This window comes from Cebidichthys violaceus, unplaced genomic scaffold (genome assembly GCF_023349555.1).
Source record: "Cebidichthys violaceus isolate CVI_PGR_0920_01 unplaced genomic scaffold, fCebVio1.0.p SCAF_15, whole genome shotgun sequence".
Taxonomy (NCBI): domain Eukaryota; kingdom Metazoa; phylum Chordata; class Actinopteri; order Perciformes; family Stichaeidae; genus Cebidichthys; species Cebidichthys violaceus.
The window spans coordinates 1,997,924-2,021,345 of NW_027176318.1; the positions used below are offsets into that span (position 1 = coordinate 1,997,924).

At 44.6% G+C, this 23,422-nt stretch overlaps 1 protein-coding gene across 3 annotated transcripts in view; it reads right to left on the bottom strand.

Annotated features, from left to right (window-relative positions):
- LOC137871704 (E3 ubiquitin-protein ligase HECW1) overlaps positions 1-10,383 on the bottom strand; it is a 51,577-nt gene extending 41,194 nt beyond the window's left edge. For 2 of the 3 annotated variants that reach the window (XM_068709608.1, XM_068709606.1), the window contains exons 1-3: positions 10,210-10,383; positions 2,226-2,538; positions 1,345-1,452 (exon numbers count right to left, since the gene is read on the bottom strand). In XM_068709608.1, coding sequence (XP_068565709.1) covers positions 1,345-1,452; positions 2,226-2,538; positions 10,210-10,239 — 451 coding nt within the window. In that variant the 5' untranslated portion in view covers positions 10,240-10,383. Of the gene's footprint in view, positions 1-1,344; positions 1,453-2,225; positions 2,539-6,068; positions 6,127-10,209 lie in introns of all 3 variants that reach the window. The other variant, XM_068709607.1, reaches the window with a different exon arrangement.
- Between the last annotated feature and the right edge of the window lie 13,039 nt (positions 10,384-23,422).

The following is a 23,422-nucleotide window of genomic DNA, read 5'->3' on the forward strand; positions in this document are numbered from 1 at the left end:
TTAAGTTCCCTTTCAAGAAGACCAGGAATAAAGAAGAAAAGCGTTGTAACCAGTTACAGCACGGAGCAGCCCTGTGTCCTAGAAATGACAATGTTATTACTAAACTGTTCTCCAGGGTTCACATCCTATTTGTGGAGAGGTTCAGATCTCGCTTAAGTGTCGAGACGTGTCTCTGTCGCTTTCTCATTGGGTCAATCCATTGTTAGAAATATCTGCATTGCCACGAAAATCTTTTATAGTTCCCATTAAACCCGAGTGAGAGATCCCGTCAGCTGTCGAGTAACACAACAAATCCCATTGGTATTCACTGTTCACTGTACAGAGTAAGAAGTTGTTCTCCCCGTGTCAGCGTGGGTTCTCTCCGGGTTCTCCCGTATTCCTCTCCCACAGCCCACAGACTCCATCGTCTACGCACCAATACCGCGTCACGTTCTCGTAGTGTTTAGCGGATCATTTGCGCTACAAAGGACCAGCCGCTAGCCACCTGATCTCTACTGCACATGTGCAGCTCTCAACAGAGATGAGAGAGAAGAGAGATGTCTCACTCCTCAGCTACATCCACCATCTGCTCCAGTAAAAAACAATCGCCGCATCAGGATAGATGATGGAAGCGGCAAACAAAACGCTTCTTTCTCATAAATTGTGGCTGCACTTTAACAATCAGTTTATTAATTCCTTTTAAGTCTTGTTTCAGTTATGACTGACTGTTAAATTCGATAATAAAAGAAAGTTCTATGTATGTATTTGTGCATGTTTAACCTGAGCCAGGTCCAACATCACATCCATAAAGGGTTAAAAAATACTAATACTTGTGTCGGATCAGTACTCTGTATCTGCCAAAACACAAGTTCAGGTATGGGAATAGAGAAGATAAAAGGGAACATCTCTAGTTCCTAAATGGAAACACCTGGACGGCTGTTCACTGATAAATGTAGTCTCCACACAGTCTCTCTCACTCATACGCACAATTCTCCCGGCCCCTAAACGCAGCGTTTGCGCTCATTTGTGACCGTCTCCCTCTCCCTCCCTCTGATGACGTGCCTCTGTAAGCAGCCCTGCTTCTTTCTCCTCATGCTGCTGCAGCACTCTCTGCGCTCAAGAGGATCAATCCACTCCACTTATTTGAGACAGAATCTAAAAACACCACAGTCAAGACCGCTTGGCACGAAAAACTGGAGACAAGGAATTGAATTTTAACGCAACATTCCAAACAGAAATGAGTAAAACATTCATGATGAAACAGCTAAAGCAACTTGGATCTATCGGTACAGTTGATCTAACGCTGCAATATTTATTGAGTGTCCTTCTGCTCAAAAAAGAAACAAGTGAGTGTTTGCTACTTACAGTCACTGAAGTTGGAGCTGGAGTCAATTTTCCAAACGATCTGTCCCCTGTGAGATCCGTTGATGCCTCGGTTCTTGTAGTCCAGGAAGTTCTCAGACAAAGCCTCATCTGGAAAGAGGTGAAACTGTTGAAACCGCCCTGCTGCTCCAACGCCCCGCAATTATACATTATATGATATTTGAATGTGTTAAAATGTGTCACATCACAGCAGAAACACCGCGGCTGAGGGTGAATGTCATGTCGCCGCTGGTTCAACAGCATAGCAACTTCCATCGAGTGGAAGTGGTTTGATAGCATGAACCTCCAGAGAAGAAGAGCAGAGTGTAGCCACACACTCCGTCCTCTGGAAACTCTCCGGACTGAGAGACGTGTCCCGTCAGGATCTGACTCAGCTCAGGTGACAATGAGTTGGTAGAAGTAGAGGACAGGTGTTACCGGTCTGCACTGAAGCTAGTTTAAAGTCTGGTTTATCATACCGTATCTCACTGTAAAGCAAGCAATCTGTCTGTGTGTGTGTGTGTGTGTGTGTGTGTGTGTGTGTGTGTGTGTGTGTGTGTGTGTGTGTGTGTGTGTGTGTGTGTGTGTCCTTCACATATATCTAGAACGGTTCATCCCATCTACTTCACACTTGGCGGGTCAATTGCTGGGGACGTGCAGTGTTGCATTTGGTGCAATTTGGACGTGTTCAATATTAATAAACTTTGAATTAACAAGCGCTAGTGCTGTGTGCAGCAGCAGCAGCAGGGGTGGGGCTTCATAGACCGTCTATAAGAAGTGGGCGTAGTCATCGCGACGTCACTCATTGGTTTGTGGACTGATGTTTTGAAGCCTCCAGGTGCTGCACTTTAACGACATCTATCATCATGTCATATCTCACTTACCGACAAGATACATGCCAATCCAGTCTCCGGCATCCACTTCCTCCTTGATGTCCCACGTGATCACCAGGTCTTCCGACTGGCCGATGGTGTAGTGGGAGGAGTTGATGGCGAGGGTGGAGCGAGCGTCCGGGGAGACCAGGTCGGTGTCACTGGTGGACCGCGGCAGCCCCAGCATGAAGTCCTCCTGGTTGACGGCGTAGCTGTCCGGGCCGTAGCTGTGGCGAACCGCGTCCTTGCAGCGCTGGCGGGTCTGGCTGCTGCGGGACGGGGAGGCCATGGCCGCCAGGCCCAGGAACCGATTCTGGTACAAGTTCTGCAAGAGGACACACAGCAAGAAGCTTTTGGCCTGCTGAACAACAAGGTGTTATGTTGGGTGGAGGATCATGGTCTGTGCCAGAGACATCTGAAGAGAGTGTTGAGGAGGAACCCATTTGATTGGCCATGTCTGCCAGTGTCGACAATAAGACACCGTCCTTTCACCCATTGTCTGAGTTTCCTGCTAAAAGCACGGCAGCCAGTGTTCAGCAGTACTTGACAATGTTGTCTTTCACTCTCCTCACTCGGGGGCTTGAGAAGCAGAGCCAGTGTGTGAATCTAAATGATTTAGCAGCTTGCTGCAGCTGAAAAGAAAGCTGCTAAATCATCTTGTGCCACTGTAGGGATGCACCAACCTTTTCTCTCCCAAGTCTGACTCAATATGAAAACTCAGGTTATTGAGTATATACTCTAATAACATGCTTGAGTATATACTCTGATAACCAACATTAGAGTGGTATCCCTAAAGCTTTACGGATGCTAAAGCGAACAAGCTGTTTGAATTGAATGAGGATTGTTTGGTTGATTCAGTGGCTTTGGTAGCATGCCGGTGCGCTTAGCATGCTAGTTAGCTTAGCATGCTAGCTGTGGATGATGGGTTGTTGCTTGGTGGGTTGAGCAGCATGCTCCCGGTGATAGCGACATGCTAGTTGGATTGACATGGACAGTGGAAGCACAGCGCTGTGCAATAGCATGTCAGGCTAATGCAGGTGTCCTAGTTAAAGCCTCGACTCAACCCTGAACACACTAACAACTGGGTTTATTACGCCAACCATTCACTAGAGCTACTGAAACACCTGTGGCTCTGAAGCGGCTGTGATCCTGTCAGGATTGCGTAGAACTCGAGTCCTCTGCTGGAACATCGTTTGTGACGACCCGACATTGTGACGCTGGTAGCGGTCTTGATTCAGTGTTCATGGCTTGCTGACTGGTCTGGATGGCTGGGGCCAAACGCTGATGGTCTACAGACAGCGGCTGACGCCTCGACCTCTTTGATTGGAAAAGGAAATATTTGAAATGTTTGTGTTTTCTGAGGTGTCTGTTTCTGGAATGTGTTAATCTATATGTATTCATAGAAGGCAGGTGGGTGAATCGGCCTTGCTGTAATATTCAGACAGGCACCTCAGAAAACAGAAACATTTCTAAAAGGTAGTCTCTGCTGATGATCTGGGTTTTTGACAGACTTTCTATCAAACCCCTGAACATGTAGACATGACTTTGCCGTCTGATTGGCTGTGCTGGCATGACAGCAGGCCGCTGTCATTGTACCCTTTGCTTTCTGATGGAATCATCTCGTATCAGAGCGCAGTATCACTTCCAGTCCTTCACAGTGACAGCTGCTGTTGATGTTTGATCACTGAGGGTCATTTTGAGGGATGGAAAGCGTAATCATAACATCAACCAAAGAAACATATGCTGACTGTGGTCATATCTGATATTAGATCCAGCACAGAGAGCCTTTTTAAAGCTGCCTTCATAGACCATGCCCGTGGAATATCACAAATACATACATACAAATACATACATACATATACATATATATATATATATATATATATATATATATATATATATATATATATATATATATATATATATATATATATATATACACATATATAATCAATTTATAATCCTGATGACTTTGAGCATATTAAGCACCATTTTTTATACTTCGTCAGCGATAGATATTTAATGCATTTGTATTATAACTGCCTCTCTATAAAGTAGTTGTCATTGTTCCCACTGGAGTTTCATTTTTTTGCTTTTTTTGTTTAATTAATTTCATAAAGTATACAATTTGTTTGATTTCATCTTGGTCATTGGTTTCTTGTATGATTTTGTATGTGTAAATGAAAATGAGCATGAACACAACGGTGTGCTGATTGTACAGTTTTTCTATTCTTCTGTTGATGACGGACAAAATAATAGAAATGCTGTCAGGTACATAAACAGAAGAGGAACACGTCCGATGTTTTAATTGAACACCTTTCAGTGGACAAAATATCAGAAACACCCTGAACATAATGCAATCCAACACGACTGTAGCCTCAGAAATCAGCATGATGTTGAATCAAAATGTTGGATTAGATGTTACCCGTTTTATTGTGTGTATCTCTCCCTGTTCTCACTGGTAATCAAGTGAAGTCTTTCTACAGAACCTACCAGCGCCTATAGAGCCACCGTGAGCCTGTCGACATGTTTACAGGTGAGCCAGTAGAGCGGTGTGTGTCTGTTCAGCATGGACTCTGATCACTGCGTGGTGCGCCATCATTACCGGCAGGGAGAGCTTCTCCATCCCATCAGAGGATGCTCTAGTTGGGAAGCAGCTCCGGGGCACGACTCAGCGACTCAGCGACTCAGCGACTCGGCGACTCGGCCAGCCTTGACGGATTGTTCTAGATGCTGAGGCGCTGAGTGCGTGCAGCCGGTGACGAGGAGAGGTCGTCTGCGTGCTCGGTACAATGTCCGTGTGCCGACTCGTGTCACCGTGGGATATGGATATTAGTGAAACGCTCAGCATGAATATTGATTTAGCCGAGGGTCGTACCAATATATTGTTTTTCTTTTCCTTGAATTGTCAAATGCTGACAAATATATGGGATGACTAATATACAATGCAGGAAGGTTTTGGCATGAACACGATCACATTTGATGATACTGAATTTCAGAAAAATAATGTATCAAAGTACATTGTGCATAAATATATATGTTGGTACCATTTGTATGCATGTACACAATAATTCAACCACCCAGAAGTCAGTGTAAACCATGAGAAACTCTAAATGTTATCCTTTTACTTTGCTACTTGTTTTTATCATCTATAGATTATTTGCAAATGATTGTATTTACATTTCAATATTTGCTGTGATGAAAAAAAACAAACTGAAGTTGAGTTAAAGGGCTCATAATGAATCTCTAATATCTATTTCATATTGCTGTGAAAATACATAGAACTGGATTTATTCAAGATTCTTACCAACACTACTTTTTACAAGATGACATCATGGGAACGTTTTCATTTACCTTCACTTTTTACTCATCAATGTATTTCAACACAACCTCAGTAGCGTTAGCTGTTAGCTCCACTATTCACCCGAACAGGACCGCCAGCAGCCAGCTCTCCTCCGTCCCGTTCAAACACAGATGTGTTGTTCACATCTAGTCTAGTTTGCACATGTGCAGTAGTGTTTGGGCACGATGTACAGACAAGTGACAAGTGTTGTTTGTGTGCAGCGTAAAGGATCTGATAACGTGACGTCAGTGGTGCGTTGAGTCTTCTTCTTGCAGACACCCGGTCCATCATTTGAAGCTGTTTCATATACATGTCTGATACTGGTATCAGTACTGGAACGACTCCATTCATCGCTACTGGCACCGGGCTTCAAAGTCCCACAATGCAACAGACAAACTGGGTGGTGGTAAGCAGGCACAGAGAGAAGGTGGTGGGTGATCTGGGTGATCGTGGTGGTGGTGGTGGGTGAGAGGGGGTGGGTGGGGGGGGGGTGAGGGGGTGGGGGCACTGACCTTGATACTACAGAGCTGCATCAGCATAATGACCAGTCAACCCAAAGCAGACCAAAACCTGAGGGGAAGTGGGAGGAGAAGGGCGGCGTGTTACAAACCACAGAAACAGAACAGCACAGGCTGCGTGAATGTAGCAGGCGGGACTCAAGTATGAACAAAAACAGCATCATCAGACGTTATCATACTTCCATCTTTGTCAGATAAAAATATGAATAATTGAGACGGAGCAGAAGCACAGATGGACAAACAAGACGCTGGCCTCCTCCACACAGACACACGGAGAACAGAGACAAAGTGGAAAGCTGCTCCACACAGCAGCCACAGCTCATGTTCACGTCGCTCAGCTCCCATGTCTATAGAGAGTCACATGGGTGGCATTGCTGCAGTGGAGAGGCAAGCCTGCAAGGGAAGGAACCGTTAGCAGGAACATGTTCTCTCTGCAGACTGGTCTGTGTTCAGCATCAATACTCCGCTGTCTGTTTATCAGAGGACGTTAACATCTTTACAACATGATTCAAATGCTAACTTTATGCATGACGTGCATGATTCCACCGTCGCCATCTTGGTTTTTTTTTGCAACCAGTGAACGGAAGTGACCATATATGGAATTTGGAGGAGTGACGTAGCGACCTGTCAATCACAGTAAGCCCCGCCCCTAAAGCATCCCCTGCTTTATGGTCTGTGTGACTCTAAATGGACCATAATGTACTAAATGAACATCATGCTGTATTGAAGAAGACTGTAAACTAGAGATTGAGACCATAAACTCCTTAGCTTCACTTTTCAGAACCAGAGGATGGTGCCTGGTCTGGACTGAGGTCTGAGACAAGGACGGACTTGACTGGTGTGTGTGTGTGTGTGTGTGTGTGTGTGTGTGTGTGTGTGTGTGAGAGGGAGAGTAACAGAGAGAGGAGAATGGTCGGTGGACTATTGCCCGTAATGTTCCTGTAAGTTATTTATAACGTACTCAGAGCGCTGCTCGGTCACTTTTGACCCGCCCGCCCAAACCTGCAATATTTTCTAATCAGCACACCCAAACCCTCGTGACCCATGCATCACCAACACACAGTCGGCGACAAGCTGGTGAACACAATGGAGCGTTAAGCAATAAAAGAGCCAGCAGAGAGCAAAGCTAAGCTAACAGAGAGTGACTATAATTCATCGGATTGACTCAAACACCACTCCAAATGAATGAAGGGTGTTTCTCTACAGCTATAACATTTAAAGAGACAGTTCATCCACCTGTGGGGCTATTCATCAATCCAGAATATGTTTGGTGTGAGTTGCCTAGTGTTGGAGATATCAGGCGTAAAGTTGTCTTCTCTGCAATATCACAGAACTCTATGGCGCTCGGCTCAAAGCAACTTACACCGAAACACTCTAGATGGATGAACGGCGATGCATGATGAGCAGGAGAGAGAGACTTATGGATATCTGATTTAAGGGGGGAACCGGCCCTTTAAGATTATCATGAAATCAAACACCATTTCTTAAAACTATTTATAGTTTCATTATAGTTTTGGGAATACTTTTTGGGGATCCAGACGTCTTTTATATCGTTGAATAAACCGTTAGAATGTCTCCAGCTTGTGTTAACCGCAGACCTTCAGACCAAAACCACATTCAGAACCACATGGAGGCCAGGAACCGGACGCTGCGCTGTCAGAAGTTAAGCTTCTAGTAATGAGAGCACTCTTCTCGCTGATTACATTGTTTTCTGTACTTCTCTTTTCACCCTATCAGCCAGTGACCAGAGTAAGATCAGGAAACACTCAAGTGTCAGATGTCGTTCAGCCCTCAGCCTCTAAAGAGAAGAGAACAAACTCCTCCAGGAGCATCTGACATCCAACAGCTGAAACCCCAGAAGCAACCACATTCACCTCACCCCCCCCCCCCCCCCCCCCCCCCAGTATTTTTCTTCTTTTCGTCCTTTACTATCCAATGAGATGGGAGTGCAATGTGACACATGCACAGAGGCACATACAACAACTACACCAGCTCTCACATCATGTTCAAATCCCTACAGTCCTCATTAGTCATGTGGTACCATATTAGCATGGTGCCCAAGTTAGCCACACACACACACACACACACACACACACACACACACACACACACACACACACACACACACACACACACACACGGTACTCTCCTGGGAAATATCCCCAGTTGTCCTTCCTACTTGTTCTGGCACTTGCACAATTAACCAGTATAATTGCGTTCCAGACTACATGATTATTAATTCTGCATACATTTTTTTTCTAGAACAGAAGAGACCAGGAAGCTTCTGCTGGAAATGATCAGTAATGATCTCCCAGATGATCCCTCTGAGGAAGCATTGTTCACATAAAGATGGGGAACCATAGCGATATGATCTCATCGTGGCTGTCCACATGGACCCTGACTCTGGAGCTGCTCTACCTTTCACTTCAACTGAAAGCTGATATGCACTGTGTGTGTGTGTGTGTGTGTGTGTGTGTGTGTGTGTGTGTGTGTGTGTCTGCTGATGGGTTCTGATTCTGCTGAGATGATGGGATCACATGTTGGTAATGGTAGTGACTGTGGTGTAACATCCAGAAGAACACTCAGAAATGGTTGGGGATTGACTAGGTTTGTGTTTTGGACTGTTTGTTGGACATTTGAAGATGCTCTTTGACACGTCGCAGACACAAAGATGAATCGAGGTAATAATCTGCATGTAGCCACGGTCTCCTACAATCTAACCGGCCTGCAAATATGTTTTATTGCAACTCCATTCTGTTTTGGTGGATGTCAGAGGTTGTTTTTTCGTGGCGCTTCAAACTCTGTGATTAACGCGGTAAAAGTGGCGCTAACCTACAGAGACTGTAAAAATACATGTGCAAATTTCACTTATAATGTAGACCAGGTCAAACGTGGGGTTACAATGGGAGATAACATGGGGGAAACAGAAACAGCCGATAACTACAGATGATCTGGCACCAGGCTAATGTTCCTCACAGGCTACCTGAGTTCACCTCAGCCAACCGCTGCAGAGCTTCATCCACTCCAGTGGCTTCACAAGCAAGACCGACTGTTCACCAGCAGAGCCTCCACTCACACGTTCTCTGCACCCATTAGCCACAATCATCCTGAACTGGTGCCAGCTTTGATATATGCATATTCATGAGAGTGTTAAAAATAGCTAGGGGGAAATAACGGGCATCTGTGGCGTTTAATAGAAAAAAAACAAAAAAACACCAAAACCAAGTGGACCCCCCCTTTGTTGATTGCAGAATTGGTGAAGTTATGCTTCACTCTACAGAATAATAATAATAATAATTACAATAATAATAATAAAATAGCGCAAAGAAATAATAGCAATGAGTGGGATTACTATAAGAAAGTGATATGCTGTTCATATTAGCACTTATTCTTCTGTACCTCCATGACACCAGAACACAGAGGACTACTAAAGGAAAGGCTGTGTGGTGCTCCAGGATTTAAGAGGATGGGAATCCCCACTCTAAGAGAGGTGGGGGGGGGGCTCTGTACACCAGGACTCGTAGTAGGCTACATCCCAAATCACGAGCACGCACAGGGCGAAGCTGTGTGGCCCTGACATCTGCAGCGCCGATCCATCACGCCAGGCACCGTTCACATAATGACTTATATTAATGTTACTTTGCTTGCCGGAAAATGTGGACATCTTCTACGAAAGGTGACTCAAGACATTCTCAGATTCGTATCCAGGCTTTGATTCGGCACACGTCCAACGGCTCACAATAACGCTATTTAGCCTTTTTCTATGAATGTGACGCCAACTCAGGAGCGATGTGGCTCGCTAGCAACGACAGGAAATGAAGCTCGGGGAGAACCGTGTTTGGTGGTGAGGTGAACCACCTCTAAAAAAAACAATTAGTGTGGATATGTGGTCCCTGCTGAAGAAAGAAAGCCAGCCGTTCCACTGGTTGTTCCCTCTTGTGTCAGTACCGACGAACCCCACGTAACGCTAATCACTCGATGTTTTGGACGGTATTCCGCGTGTCATTCCCTCCACACGAGAGGGAATGACAGACACCCTATGCGGGCTACGGAGCGATGGATGGGCCGCTGCTTGGAGACTGATATGAAAGACTACATCACCTCACGTAACACAGCAACAATGGAGACGACCTACCTGGGACAAAAAAAGCTGCCGGTGGATCATTCTCCAAAGGTAAGGATGAGGACTCGAAGGGGCGCTCGCCCGCTAATTCCCACCGAGCTCCATTTCGACGGTAAAAGGCAGGAGGAACACAAACAAACGGAGCACCGAGTAAAGGGGCCGATGAGGCACGCGAGAGAGGCTGTAGTCACATCCTTTGGACCAAAGTAAAGCTAGCTACAATACAACACGCATTTCCGGTCACTGCCAAAATCGGTCATTACAAAGCCGTGTATGTGAAGCTGTTTGAGGGTTTTTGTTCAATATTTTTTAATTAAAAGTACATTATCTATGACTAGCATGTGACATACGCTTGTGGCAATAAGCTAATAATCAATTTAGGCAATTGCGACTTAAATTAAGCTTTTATTTTGAAGGCTTCTCTTCTGGTCGTACTTGAGATGAATTTGCCGGAGAACGCTGGGTACCAATGCCTCACAGCCAATCAGAAAACGCGCTTTACTCCTCGCGTGCGCGGCCTCCCCATTCGTCTCTGCCCCCCAACTAACGCACACATAAACATGTACACGCGCACGCTGTGGCACGAGCGCAGTTATTGTCCACATCATTCTCTGTGCACCCGTGCAGAGAGCTGCTGATGTGAGGAGGCAGAGCGTTAACTTCAGCTCGTAGCTGGAAACATAGTGAAGAAACGGTTCATCTCAGCATTCAGGAGGAAAACACTAGTTTGCTAGGTGGTAATACTTCGTAAAAACACTCCGCTTTCACGCAGTATCTTAGATATTACTGGAAAATGCAGTTAACCTCAGTTTGGCAAATACAAGCTACGAGGAAACTAAATTATTTCTTGTATCACAAAAAAAACACCCAGAAAAATGAAATGTAGATCTGTTTTACTAAAAAATGCAACATAGTCACAGTTAAACTACTGGGTGTATTTTATGGCTGTGGTTGGTGCATTTTATTGGCATATTAATCATGTAAGAAGACACATAATGCCAAGCAGTAAGACGAGGAGAAAAGTGGTGATAGAGAAATAAAAAGGAGAGGTGGAAAACCAACACGTGGTGTGATAGAAGAAGAAGAAGAAGAAGAAGAAGAAGAAGAAGAAGAGGAGGAGAGACAAGGAAAAGGATGTGGTGTCAGAGAAAGGTAAGGAGAAACAAAAAGAACGAGTCAGAAGATCATGAATAGGTGGAAGGACACAAAGGCAAAAGGAGTAAGACGGACAGGCCCTGTGAAACATGGTGTAGTGTTAGCGTAGCTCCAAACAGGGAGAGGGAGAGCAGCAGAGAACAAGACACAGCAGGACATTAAGACTGGTGCTTCTGAGGAAACCGTCTGTTAATCCGTCTGCGACGTAAAGATCATTTCCAGAGGAAATGAATGCAGAGATAATGCACTTTAACCAAGTCTCTGCTACTCTCTGTGTCAACGCAGAAGACAGCAGTACGTCTGTTTTCAGGCACGGCTGGCTATGTGAGATTTACAGTAATGTCTTGTCTGTCCTTCGTTAGCTATGTGCAGAGAGACGTGATATGCAACAAAGCATCCAGTTGGATATCTGTGCGTTCACATGGTCAGAACCTCAGCCCCAGTTTGGTGAATGCTTGCTTTCACTTTAGCTTGAAATCACCAACAGTGGAGATATGTGTTACTCATTGAACAACATGTTGTATGACAGCCGACATTCCAAGAGAAGACATGAGTGGATTTCAGCACAGTGTCACACAGCAAAAGAGACGGAAAGGAGAAAACTACACACATTGAAGAACAGCAGATGATAAAATCATGTGCAGGTGTTACACCGTTTGCTTATTAATGAGACATTAATGTCAGCAGTTTTCAGGGTCTCCGTTGATAATGTACCACACTGTGTGAAAGTGAGATGGTAACAATGCAGCAGCAGTGCATTCATCTGACAGGAGCTGAGAGCCTGAGACAATAATCCCTTATTATGGGCTGCTGCAGCCTCCGGGGTATTTTGAGGTGTACAAAGGCTGGACTCCAGACTCCAGGACGCTTCACACCGAAAAGCTTGGATAAGCTGTGAGCTGCACTTTATCGGAGATGGTGAAGTTAACATCTGTGTGGACAATGAGCCACACGATGGTGAGCTTTATGCCGGATCAGAAGCGTTTTCAGTTAGTTTCGGTTTTCGTCCTCCGATGAAGAGCAGCGTACAGCTTCCCTAAACTCTGTCTCTTCCAGAGAGTTCCACACAGGGTTCTGAGTCTGTAAGACACTCTGGATAACACGATGCACAGCCGACTATTGGGCAGGTGGATTTTCTTTCCATGTATTATGATTTTATTCTCATTAAATGAATACTTTATTCTTGTAATAATATGACTTTTTCCCTCCAAATACTACGTTATTCTAAAAGTTGATCTACGAGAGAACAGATTTGAAAGCAATGCAGAGCGGCTGAGAGCCTTGCTTCATAATATTGCATTATATTTTCTATATTTTGAATTGTCACCTGCCACCTGAATTTTGTGATTTTCCTTTACATACATGCATACGTTTACACCATAAACTGGTGCAAAACAACGCACCAGAAGGAAGTGATAGAGATCTAAACATCCTGGGGGAGGATCCAGACTGTCTGCTTCATATGTCCCTTCAATGTGCCACCATGCAGGTGTAATCCAATATAATGAAGTCCCTGCTGCATTAAGTGTCCAAATGGTTAGACTAAAACATCCCAGTATGCAGAGTAAAGCTGTTGAGAAATTGCTGACAAGCTGTAAGGTACTGAACACTAAATAAAACACAATTTGAAGACATGAAAAACACGTGATGTTGCCACACTGTTTGTGGTAAAAGAGGTTCTAGTGCCACCTAGAGGTAGAGATCAGATCTTGCTTCTGACAGATTTAAAGGTGCAATGTGTCATTTTTATTTTGTATGACCATCTGTACGACATCGTCTCACATCGGAACAGGAAAAACTCCCCCCCCCCAAAAAAAAACCTTCAACGGGGAGAAAAGAGGAAGAAACCTGAGGGAGAGCAACAGAGGAGGCTCCCTCTGTCAGGATGGACAGAAGTGTGATAGATGCCAGAATGAACAACATAACAGAGCTACAGCACATTCAATGCATATGACAGAAATGATTCATATAATGAGAGAAGTACGCAGAAAAAATATGGAAAAATTACAACTAATAATAATAACAGCAGGAGTGGATATAGTAGAACAACAATGATGACAAAAGCAGTAATGTATCGGTAATAGTAATAGTAATGTGACTAATAATAATAATGATAGTAACAGTGGGGGTCAGGCAGGACCACGGTCCAGATATGACCATGATCCATGGAAACCTGTGAGGAGAGAAAGCACAAAGACTCTGAGGAAGAAGCAAAGTTAGTAATGTGTATTAATGAGATATGAATTCATACAGAAGGAGAGAGAGAAGAGGAGCTCAGTGTATCCTAGGCAGTCCCCCGGCAGTCTAGGCCTATAGCAGCATATCTAGGGGCTGGACTAAGCCAGGCCTAACTATAAACATGAGCCAGCCCTAACTATAAATCTGAGCCAGCCCTAACTATAAACATGAGCCAGCCCTAACTGTAAATCTGAGCCAGCCCTAACTATAAACCTGAGCCAGCCCTAACTATAAACATGAGCCAGCCCCAACTGTAAACCTGAACCAGCCCCAACTGTAAACCTGAGCCAGCTCTAACTATAAACCTGAGCCAGCCCTAACTGTAAACCTGAGCCAGTCCTAACTATAAACCTGAGCCAGCTCTAACTGTAAACCTGAGCCAGCCCTAACTGTAAACCTGAGCCAGCCCTAACTGTAAACCTGAACCAGCCCCAACTGTAAACCTGAGCCAGCCCCAACTGTAAACCTGAGCCAGCCCCAACTGTAAACCTGAGCCAGCCCCAACTGTAACCCTGAGCCAGCCCTAACTGTAAACCTGAGCCAGCCCTAACTGTAACCCTGAGCCAGCCCTAACTGTAAACCTGAGCCAGCCCTAACTGTAAACCTGAGCCAGCCCCAACTGTAAACCTGAGCCAGCCCCAACTGTAAACCTGAGCCAGCCCCAACTGTAAACCTGAGCCAGCCCCAACTGTAAACCTGAGCCAGCCCTAACTGTAAACCTGGGCTGTAAACTATGGGAACACATGAGATGACTCTTGCAATACTGATGTAGGTAATGGTGTGGTATTGGATATTATATTGAGTTTATCAGGACAAGTAAACATGAGGACGTTTTGACCGTCTCCAATAAAACCTGTCCCACATAAAGGCCTCTACCACTAAGATTAATAAAGACCACTATTAGAGAATTTATGGTAGTTTAATACTCTAAGGCTTGTAAAAGAAAATCAATGTAAAATGGTTTCAAAAGGGGAAAAATTACTTGAATCTGCTGACAACTCATGCAGTTTGACACAATTTCTGCAGTTCCATCAAAAAAAGGTGAACCAGGCCTTCAGACCTAATGTAGCGGGATGTGAATCACGGTAGTCATTTGAGTGGACTGTTCCTCTGGCGACATCTGCTGGACGGAAGCTGTCAGTGCCTCTGTATGACATCACTGAACACCCGAACCATCGGGGATCAGTTCACCAGAATGACCCTGGAGCTCTTCATGTAACCGGAGCGTGCATCTCTGGGATCCCTGTGCATGGACTCAGTTTACATTCCGCCCTGTCTGTGTGTAGGAGGAGGGAGGAGGGAGGAGGGAGGAGGGAGGGAGATGGAGGAGAAAATGACAATATGAATGCAAATGAGTAACCAACATTTACATCTCCCTGGGCTGGCTGCACATGTAGTCCCCTGATGTCTCCCCCGTCTCCCTGTCGTCCCACCCCCTCACTTTATTTCTTATTCCCTTTTATTCCTCCTCAGTCCTCTCCACTCACTCACTGTCTTCACCCATCCCTCTCCTCCTCCTCCTCCTCCCACTTCCAGTTCTTGGTTTAATTTTCCCGGCCCCTCCGTCAGGTCCTCTCCATTACAGTTGATTCATTGGAGTACAAGGAGAAACAGCGGCCTATTCATCTTTCCAGACTCAGATGCGGGAGGGAGGAGGAGAAGGAGTCGGGATTTCTTATTTGGTAACCACACAGTCACGCCTGCAACCGCTGCAGCTCGACTCACTTTGATTTTGACGGAGATGAAGACAAACACACGAGTCAGCTCCTCTCAAAGTCCCCCTGAAGCTCCAGCCTTGACCACTTTGTCCAGCTTTGATACAGATACTGTTGACTGAAACACTGTCCTGATTCTTTGATCGCGGCGTACAGCTGATTACCATTCATGCCGGTGTCAAAAACACGAGCAATTTGAGCTCCTGAATTATGATTTGTGTTTTATAATTGCTCTCAAAATGATATGTGCATTGAAAGTATTTGATTTGTGGGGACAAATTTGTGATTATTATTATTATTATTATTTTATCCATGAGTCCATGAATACAGACATCATAGAAAACACAGGACAGTGACAGATGTGATTCATATACTCTCATCATGTTACAGCTGTCATTCATGAGGGAGATCATCATGCTTGTGACAATAATCTTTCTGCACGTCCTTATCTGCAAAGCATCCAAGTTAAGACAGACTTTTTATTCTTTTAAATCAGAGAAAGTGTCAACTTTTACTTGATTTAAGACTTTCACGTTGTCACGTTCCCTCCTCTGTGCCACTTGCTCGCTAACCTGGGAATCATCTGGAATCAGCCTACCTGTCATCAAGTAATCAAGTCTTCCCGACCGCCCAGTCCCCTCCGGATTACTGCTCCATGCTGTCTGTGTGCCGGCTAAAGACACTCGTCTATTGGCTTCTTGTCCAACCTGTTAGATAGCTTGTTGCCTGCCAGCAGTTGCCTGAAACCTGTTCTCCTTGTCTTCAGGATTACCTGCCTGCTTTTCCCGCCTCTCCGGTCTGCCAAGTCCGCCAGCCAGCTCATTCCATCGGGTCTCTATCTGCCAAGTCCAAAGCCCCTCTCTGAAACCACTCTCTGTCCCTGCCTCAGGCCGCTGGTCCGGTGTTTGCGTGTGTCCTTGCATGGTTTGTATGATATCTCACTAAAAAGTTACAAAGGTCAGCAACATGTGTCAATTTCTGCTCGTTACACGAACACAGTCTTCTCAAAATAAACTTCCGTTTTCAGAGGAAACAACTTAGGTTTAGGGAACAAAACTAGGTAATTAGGTTTAGGAAAAGACCAAGGTTTAAGTTAAAATAACTACTGAATTACAGTTACTGAAGTACACAAGTTACGTGAGGAATAAATCAACTTTGACTTCTCCTGGCTGAGAGGTCACTCTTTGTTTATTGCGACCGATTAGAAGCATTTTGTTCAGCAGGGTTCAAACATAGTTACTGATAATGTCGCTCCTTCACTTTCTTTCTAAACTGAAGGATTGTATCATCGTTCAAATGCACTTTAGTCAACCCGGTCGTCGTGAAGAATGTCGGCATTGTGCGTTTCTGCAAACCATGGGATACGTTAAATGGTGACGTTTCATATCAGCCTTGTGCCACGCTCACAGAAACGCTCAATGTCACGTGATAAACGGTGGGAAACAATTCGTTGGGTTTAGGCAACAAAACAACTCGGTGATGTCAGAAAAAAACAGATGATCAAATAATAACATAACAATCGTGACGACGTTTCCTAACCAGCGTAAAGATGTGTTTCACACGGGACACGGACAGTGATCTCCTGGGTGAAAGTCCTGCGTCTGCCCCCCTTCCCATCTGTTGATAGTGGACTTCCTCACTTGTTATACTCTTTATTACGCCACATAACTTTTAATAACACCCACAACAACAACAACAAAACGTTGACATTCAATTTATCCGTGGTTTGCAGAAACATACATGTTCGTTAGGCTAATAACCAGTGTGCAACATCCCACAGTGGCATTCCACTGGTCCCCTCTATTAGTGCTGCGTGGGTCGATAGAGAGACAGAGTTCATGTCATTCATGAACGCTGACTTGTTTTGCTGCTCTTCAACAGTAAAGAACAGCAAACAGTTGTTGTTGATTTAGCCTCCATCTTCTCACTACAGTGAAAGAAAGACAGCCCTCCGGACAGCTCCCTGTTGTAGCTGCTCCCAGCAGCTGGATCAGCAGCTGGATCAGCACCTCGGAGAGCGCCGGTGTCACGCCTCGTCTTTTCTCCCCTCCTGCCCTTCTCTTCTGTCTCTCTGCCTCAGTTCCCTAATTAGGTGTCAGTCAGTTGATTGGGTTCCACCTGTGGGGGCCGGTCGTGCCGCTCAATGGATTGCACCAACTGCAGGCTGGCCAATGGGCAGAGGGGGGGGGGGGGGGGGGGGGGGGGGGGGCACAGATAAAAGCAGGATGACTCAGGAGTTCGGCTGGATCTCCACTTCATATTCTCTGTCAATGTTGAGAGTTGGATTTGTTAGAGTTTGTGGTGAGAGGTTGGGGACAGTTGGTGAGTCTGGGACAGCCTGTACATTGGCAAAAACGTTGTTGATTTTCGGTTTTTGTCCACAGGTTTTCCGTTTAGGTCGACAAACAGAAGAGCAGACTGGCTCTCTGAGCACAACCTGTTGCGGCTCTTGCCGGCTGTGTCGTTAATGGCGCAGAATCCTCTCTCGCACACAGCAGATGTGGAGACGTGACTACAGAGTCTATCCAGTGTCTTTCCCTGTTTCCAGCCTCTAAACTGCTCCACACCTCCCTGAGCTGGCTCTCCCAGCAGTTAAGCTAGGCTGTGTACTTCTTTACAGCTATATAAAGTCAAGGCTTCTCCTGGCCAAACACGCTTATCTAGAACCTTTAGCCTTTGGACCAAGTTTGACTCCGGTAAACACTTGGTTGGACCACCGCAAACCACAGAGTTGTTAAAGCGAGGCTCGTTTATTTTGCCCCTACCTTCTGTCAGCTCCACATCTTTAACGAGACCCGATGAGACACTGTTCAGCCTTCTTCATCAATTTCCAGCCAGCTGTATTTTTTTACTGCCAAAACATCGAAGGTTTGTTGGACGTGGACGAGGACGTCTGTCCTGACAGCCAAATCTTCGGGTTGGTTGGGTGTCCCTGAAGCCCTTTGTATATTTGCCTCTTGAAATCAGTGAGCGATGTGTCCTCACTGCTTTTCAAATGGAGTTTCAGAGCGGGGAACGTCTCCATGCAGTGTTTACAGTATTACAGCCACTGGAGACTCATCTGATGGTGAAAATATGTCCACATCTTCAATATTGGCACGTTGGACTCAGCCGCTGCTTGACTGGTGATGGAGTGAGTGTAACTTTGAAATAAAGAACTCAAAGTGATCACAGCCAGCCACTTCTCTGAGAGCATCTTTGACTGCCAGTCTAATCTCTGTGCCAGGCAGCGCGCAGACTGCATCTGGCAATTAGTCCACATGGTTTTCTCTGTGAGCGCTGCAGCTTCTCTGTGAGATACATCTTCAAAAGGCCATCATCCATTCCTGCATTATGTATACTGCCCATCATAGAGCTGTACATGAATTCAGTAAGTACCACTGTATCCAGGAAAACATCGTCTCCATCACCTATTGCATCCATAATGAGACAGGGACACCAGTGGATGGCGCTCTCATCATTTGTGATGCTTACCCGCGAGACAAACTTGCAGCGCATTTCCTTTGAAATGTGGCCGGTTTCTCCTGCGCCGTGGTGGTTTGATTTGTGTAGGTTTCAGATATACTGCTCCTTTATTTCCATGAGGGGATTGAGCTGTTTATAAGATGGCCTTTTTTTCTCCTTTTTTCTTCTTGTTTTCTGTAAGTAAGTAAAGTCAGTCTGTAAATTAGTGAAGCACTCTCTTTTTCTGTCACTGTGGCTAATTCTATTGACCTTGTGTGGGTTGGCTGTCCCTGTGTCCTCCTTTGTATCAGCGCCACTAACGTCACCACTCATCCATTTTTGCACGAGATATAAATAGTCTCTTTTTCCGAGAGCAGTGAGTTCTGTTCTTCCCGACGCACTAAACACCCGTACTTTACAGTGTGAGCTGAGAAGTGCGATCTTTCCATCCAGCCAGCAGGTCACTTATGATTCCAGCCGCAACTGCCGCTTCACCTTCTCCCTAAGGGGCGCCCAACTCTCCTGTACTAGTTATGGTAATTGGTAATTGGACTTGTGTGAATAATACATTTTTAGGCAGCATCGGCGTGGTAATAACCTGTCAATCACAAGGTAGCTCCGCCCTAAAGCAGCCCCTGCTTTATGGTCCGTTTTTAGACCACTTAGTAATGTACTAAATGAACATCATGCTGTGTTGAAGAAGACTGTAAACTAGAGATTGAGACCATAAACTCATGTTTACAATGTTTACTGAGGGAATAAATCAAGAGAGAAGTAGAGTCATTTTACACTAGACTTCTATACAACCAGAGGAGTCGCCCCCTGGTGGACACTAGAGAGAATGCAGCTTTAAGGTCCTTCAGCCAATCTGCCTTTCTTTCTAATGAAGCAAACATAAGATAAAGTCTGGTGATTGATGCCATCATGGTGGCCAGCTATACTTCTGATAATAAAACAAATTCATGCATATCTATGTGGACTCAGATCATGGAATGTTACGAGCTTCTGGCAGACAACCAGCAGACTGTTGTGTGCATCACACATCATCTGTCTCTATATGATACATCAGATAAGCATAAGCACTGCCCTGCTGGAACAATAGCTTGAACATGAACAGCATGAATACATATTTGTGTTGCTACGTACTGTATGCAGTGTGAGAACATATCAGGCTGACAATGTTCAATGATTTGTGAGGGACAACAGCTGCTTGATGTATGCCATACACTCTCATTAAAAAGGTGTGATGACACATTCAATTGTTCTTATTGACAGTTAAATATGGTTATGTCCTAATTAATATAATCCCCGTCAGACAGTCGCGAGGTGAAGAAGGCCCTTAATGTGTATTTTAGGTTTAATTACACCAGTGACATTCATTTGACTGCAGTTGAAACAGCCAGGTCCCAGTCTGTTTACCTTTCAATTGACACTATCTGTATATTCTGCTCTGGGCTGGTAATGCAAAGCACTGTGGAGAGTAATTAGAATGCAGTCTCTCCTCCTTATTAGAGAGTCAGTTCTCCAGAGGGTTTGTGGAACCATCAAGAGACACCTGGGGATAGAGCTAAACCCAAAACCCGACAGAGGATGTGGGCTTTAAAGTCCAAAACTTTTGATTTATGTTTAGGTTTGTTTTTTTAAGTTCAAAGCTGTGTGCGTTGAAGTAAAAATCCCCGTTTAACTTTAGGCTAAAATGATGATTACAATATGTTATTGTGTGACATACATGAGCAATACAGTTTTTATATCACACGGGGCAAACAGTATTGTATGTGTAACATACGTTCATGTCAAAAATATTTCATATTTAAGCATTTCAATATATTTACAACCCTGTTTCCTCCATAAGTACATTCCCATACAACTGAACTGCAGTCTCAGTTCCGTACATTTTACAGACGGTACATTGAAACAACAACATCGACTTGGTTAGCTTTAGTAAAACATCATGGTTTGGCTCAAACTAAGTACGTTTGTTACATTTTGTATGAAGCTGCTAACAGTGCAAGTAACGGCGGCAGTGCTGACAGAGCTAACAGCGAATATTGAATTTAGCACGTTTAAATTAGAGACGTAAAGTCAATTATGTTAATGACTTTTGATGACACACCTGACATGAACAGCTGTCTCTTGGGTGATTGTCCTGTGTTGACTTCCTCCTTATGTAGGCATTGATTAGAAATGTATCTGTGACACGTAAAATGTTTCCGGCGAAACGTAATTGACGAAGCAGTTGAGTCGTACGGGAACATTTCAGAAGACCATGGCTGCTGAGTGGGAGGAGCCATGTTGGGCTCGTCTTGTTCTGGAGGTAAAATCTCAGAGACGATGTTCGGGGACTCGCAGTTGGATATCTTCTGCAGCTCGGCTGGGCATGAAAGTCTCCAGATTAAATGATGAACACAAAAAGATTAACAACTGTGTTAAAAACATTCTGAATCTTTGATAAAAACCTCAAAGGCTTTCTAAGTATCAGGGGGGAAAAAGTGGTCACGACTCCCAAGGTGCATTTCTGCTGGAAACATCCAATCGCCTAGCTTAAAATCACTTAGAAGCTTATACTTTAGCTTATACAGATGAGAAAACAGATTTCATAATCTGCTGTTTAAATCAGTTCACTTTTCATTTTGGGGTCAACTGGGTGAATTCAGCAACGATGGTGTTTTTCGTTAACAGCTGAGGCTCATGGGTATTTTGCCAAAAGGTGGATGAAACAAAGTCAATTCTGAATAATCCAACTGTATACCTTATGATCATTACAGATTTGTTTAATGTTAGATTATTACGTACATTAGATGTGTATTTCTGGAGGATATTGTTGAATTGAAATGGAATACAGACCGGAGTAACACACTTCACAAGTCAGCCTCACGTTGTGTTCATGTCAGCCAGTTACTCGGTTTAGTTTAGTTCAGTAGTGAGAGATGCATCTGCCCAGTCAACAGCATTATCATTTGACACAGAGGCTGCAGTAGCAGTTGTTAGGAGCAGTCCATGTCGATCACGTGGGTATGCTGAGAGTCGGTCTTTCTCCCGACCTCTCAACCCAACCCGACACTGTACTGTGGCGTTCCACGTGTGTGCATCCAATTTCTGTAGTCTTGTACCTTTATAGCTAAAACAAATACATACAATGAATAGAACCAGTTAAACCTGTGGTGGCCGAACTACAGCCCACTGTCAGCAGTGCATTTTTAGAAAGATAAAGTACAATATGGCTTGAGCATGTTTGTAATAAATTACACTCTATTGCACACCCTAGTTTAAACACTAGATGTCGACTAAATGTATTGAAATGATCCGTCTTCACCTCTTGGCACAGAAAGCAATAATGTACCATTACTGCCTGTTCTCTTTGTTGCATCCTAACATTAGACTTATAGATTTACATCTTTTGCATTGTAGTCTTTGAAGTGGGCGATGAGGCCATGAACAGAAACCAATTCCTCCTGTTATAACGTAACAGATTTACATATAACATTATCATATTTTAAGTGGGCATGTAGGCCGAGCAGCGTATCAGAGTTTATAATATATCGAATGAATTCAAATTCAAGAGCAGCAGCTACAGGAATATTTGTTGTAATATGTGGGCCTACTAATAAACGACGGGTTTCGGGTCCAGAAACACTGATTCTCCTGCAGTTTCACTGCACTACACATTCACTATTGACCTTTTTCAGTATATGGTCCACAATCCAAAGACGTTGGTCTACATCATAAAATAAAGCCTTGACCAACAATAGAAACGCCCCCTTAAAGATGTCCCACTTATAAAACGATAGAAGATGAGACTAGAGAGAGAGACAAACCACGTAATCTTGTTGAAGTGTGGCGGTGAACTCCTCTGAGGTGTTGTACCTTAAAGCAGCAATAGAGGGCAGTGTGGTCATTCTCCTCGGCTGACACGCGGCAGGTTTCTTTTTCTCCCCTCGCTGTTTTTGAAGTAGGCCTATTGAAAAGGCTCGCTGTATGCTCTCTGCAACATCATGTGGTTCTATCTGTCTCCCTCTCTCACATCAGTGCACAATCTTGTATTTACATAAGAAGGACTGCGTGTGTGTGTGTGTGTGTGTGTGTGTGTGTGTGTGTGTGTGTGTGTGAGCGAGTGTGACTAGTCTCAGTATTGGTTTGCCTTGTCTGTACTGGCCAGCGGCAGCAAGGCACGGCATCTGCTGCAATGAACAGAACATCTTTTAACGCCACCAGCTCTTCCTCTCTCTCCCTCCTCTTCCTCCTCTTCCTCCCTCTCCCTCCTCTTCCTCTCTTTGCTCTCTCTTCTGTGTTTCTCTTGTTCTTTCTCAAATCCTGCATCTCAGTGAAGGTGACACAGTCACACAGGCGTTCCACTGATGGCAGCTTTTCAGCGCTCATTCTAATATTTGTACACTGAGCGACTGTTAATACTGCTGCTGCCACTGCTACTGAGTACCACTACTACTGCTCAGACCAGCACTACTACTACTAATACACCTTTTACTACCACGGCTGGTACTACCACTACAATTACTGCTGTTGTTCCTATTACTACAACTGCTGTCACTGCTACTACTAGTACTACTGCCTTTACTCCTTATTTTACTACTTCTACTGTACCACCAACGGATGACAGACCGCTGCTACAACTACTACCAGTACTACTGCTTATACTATCTCTGCATACTATTAGT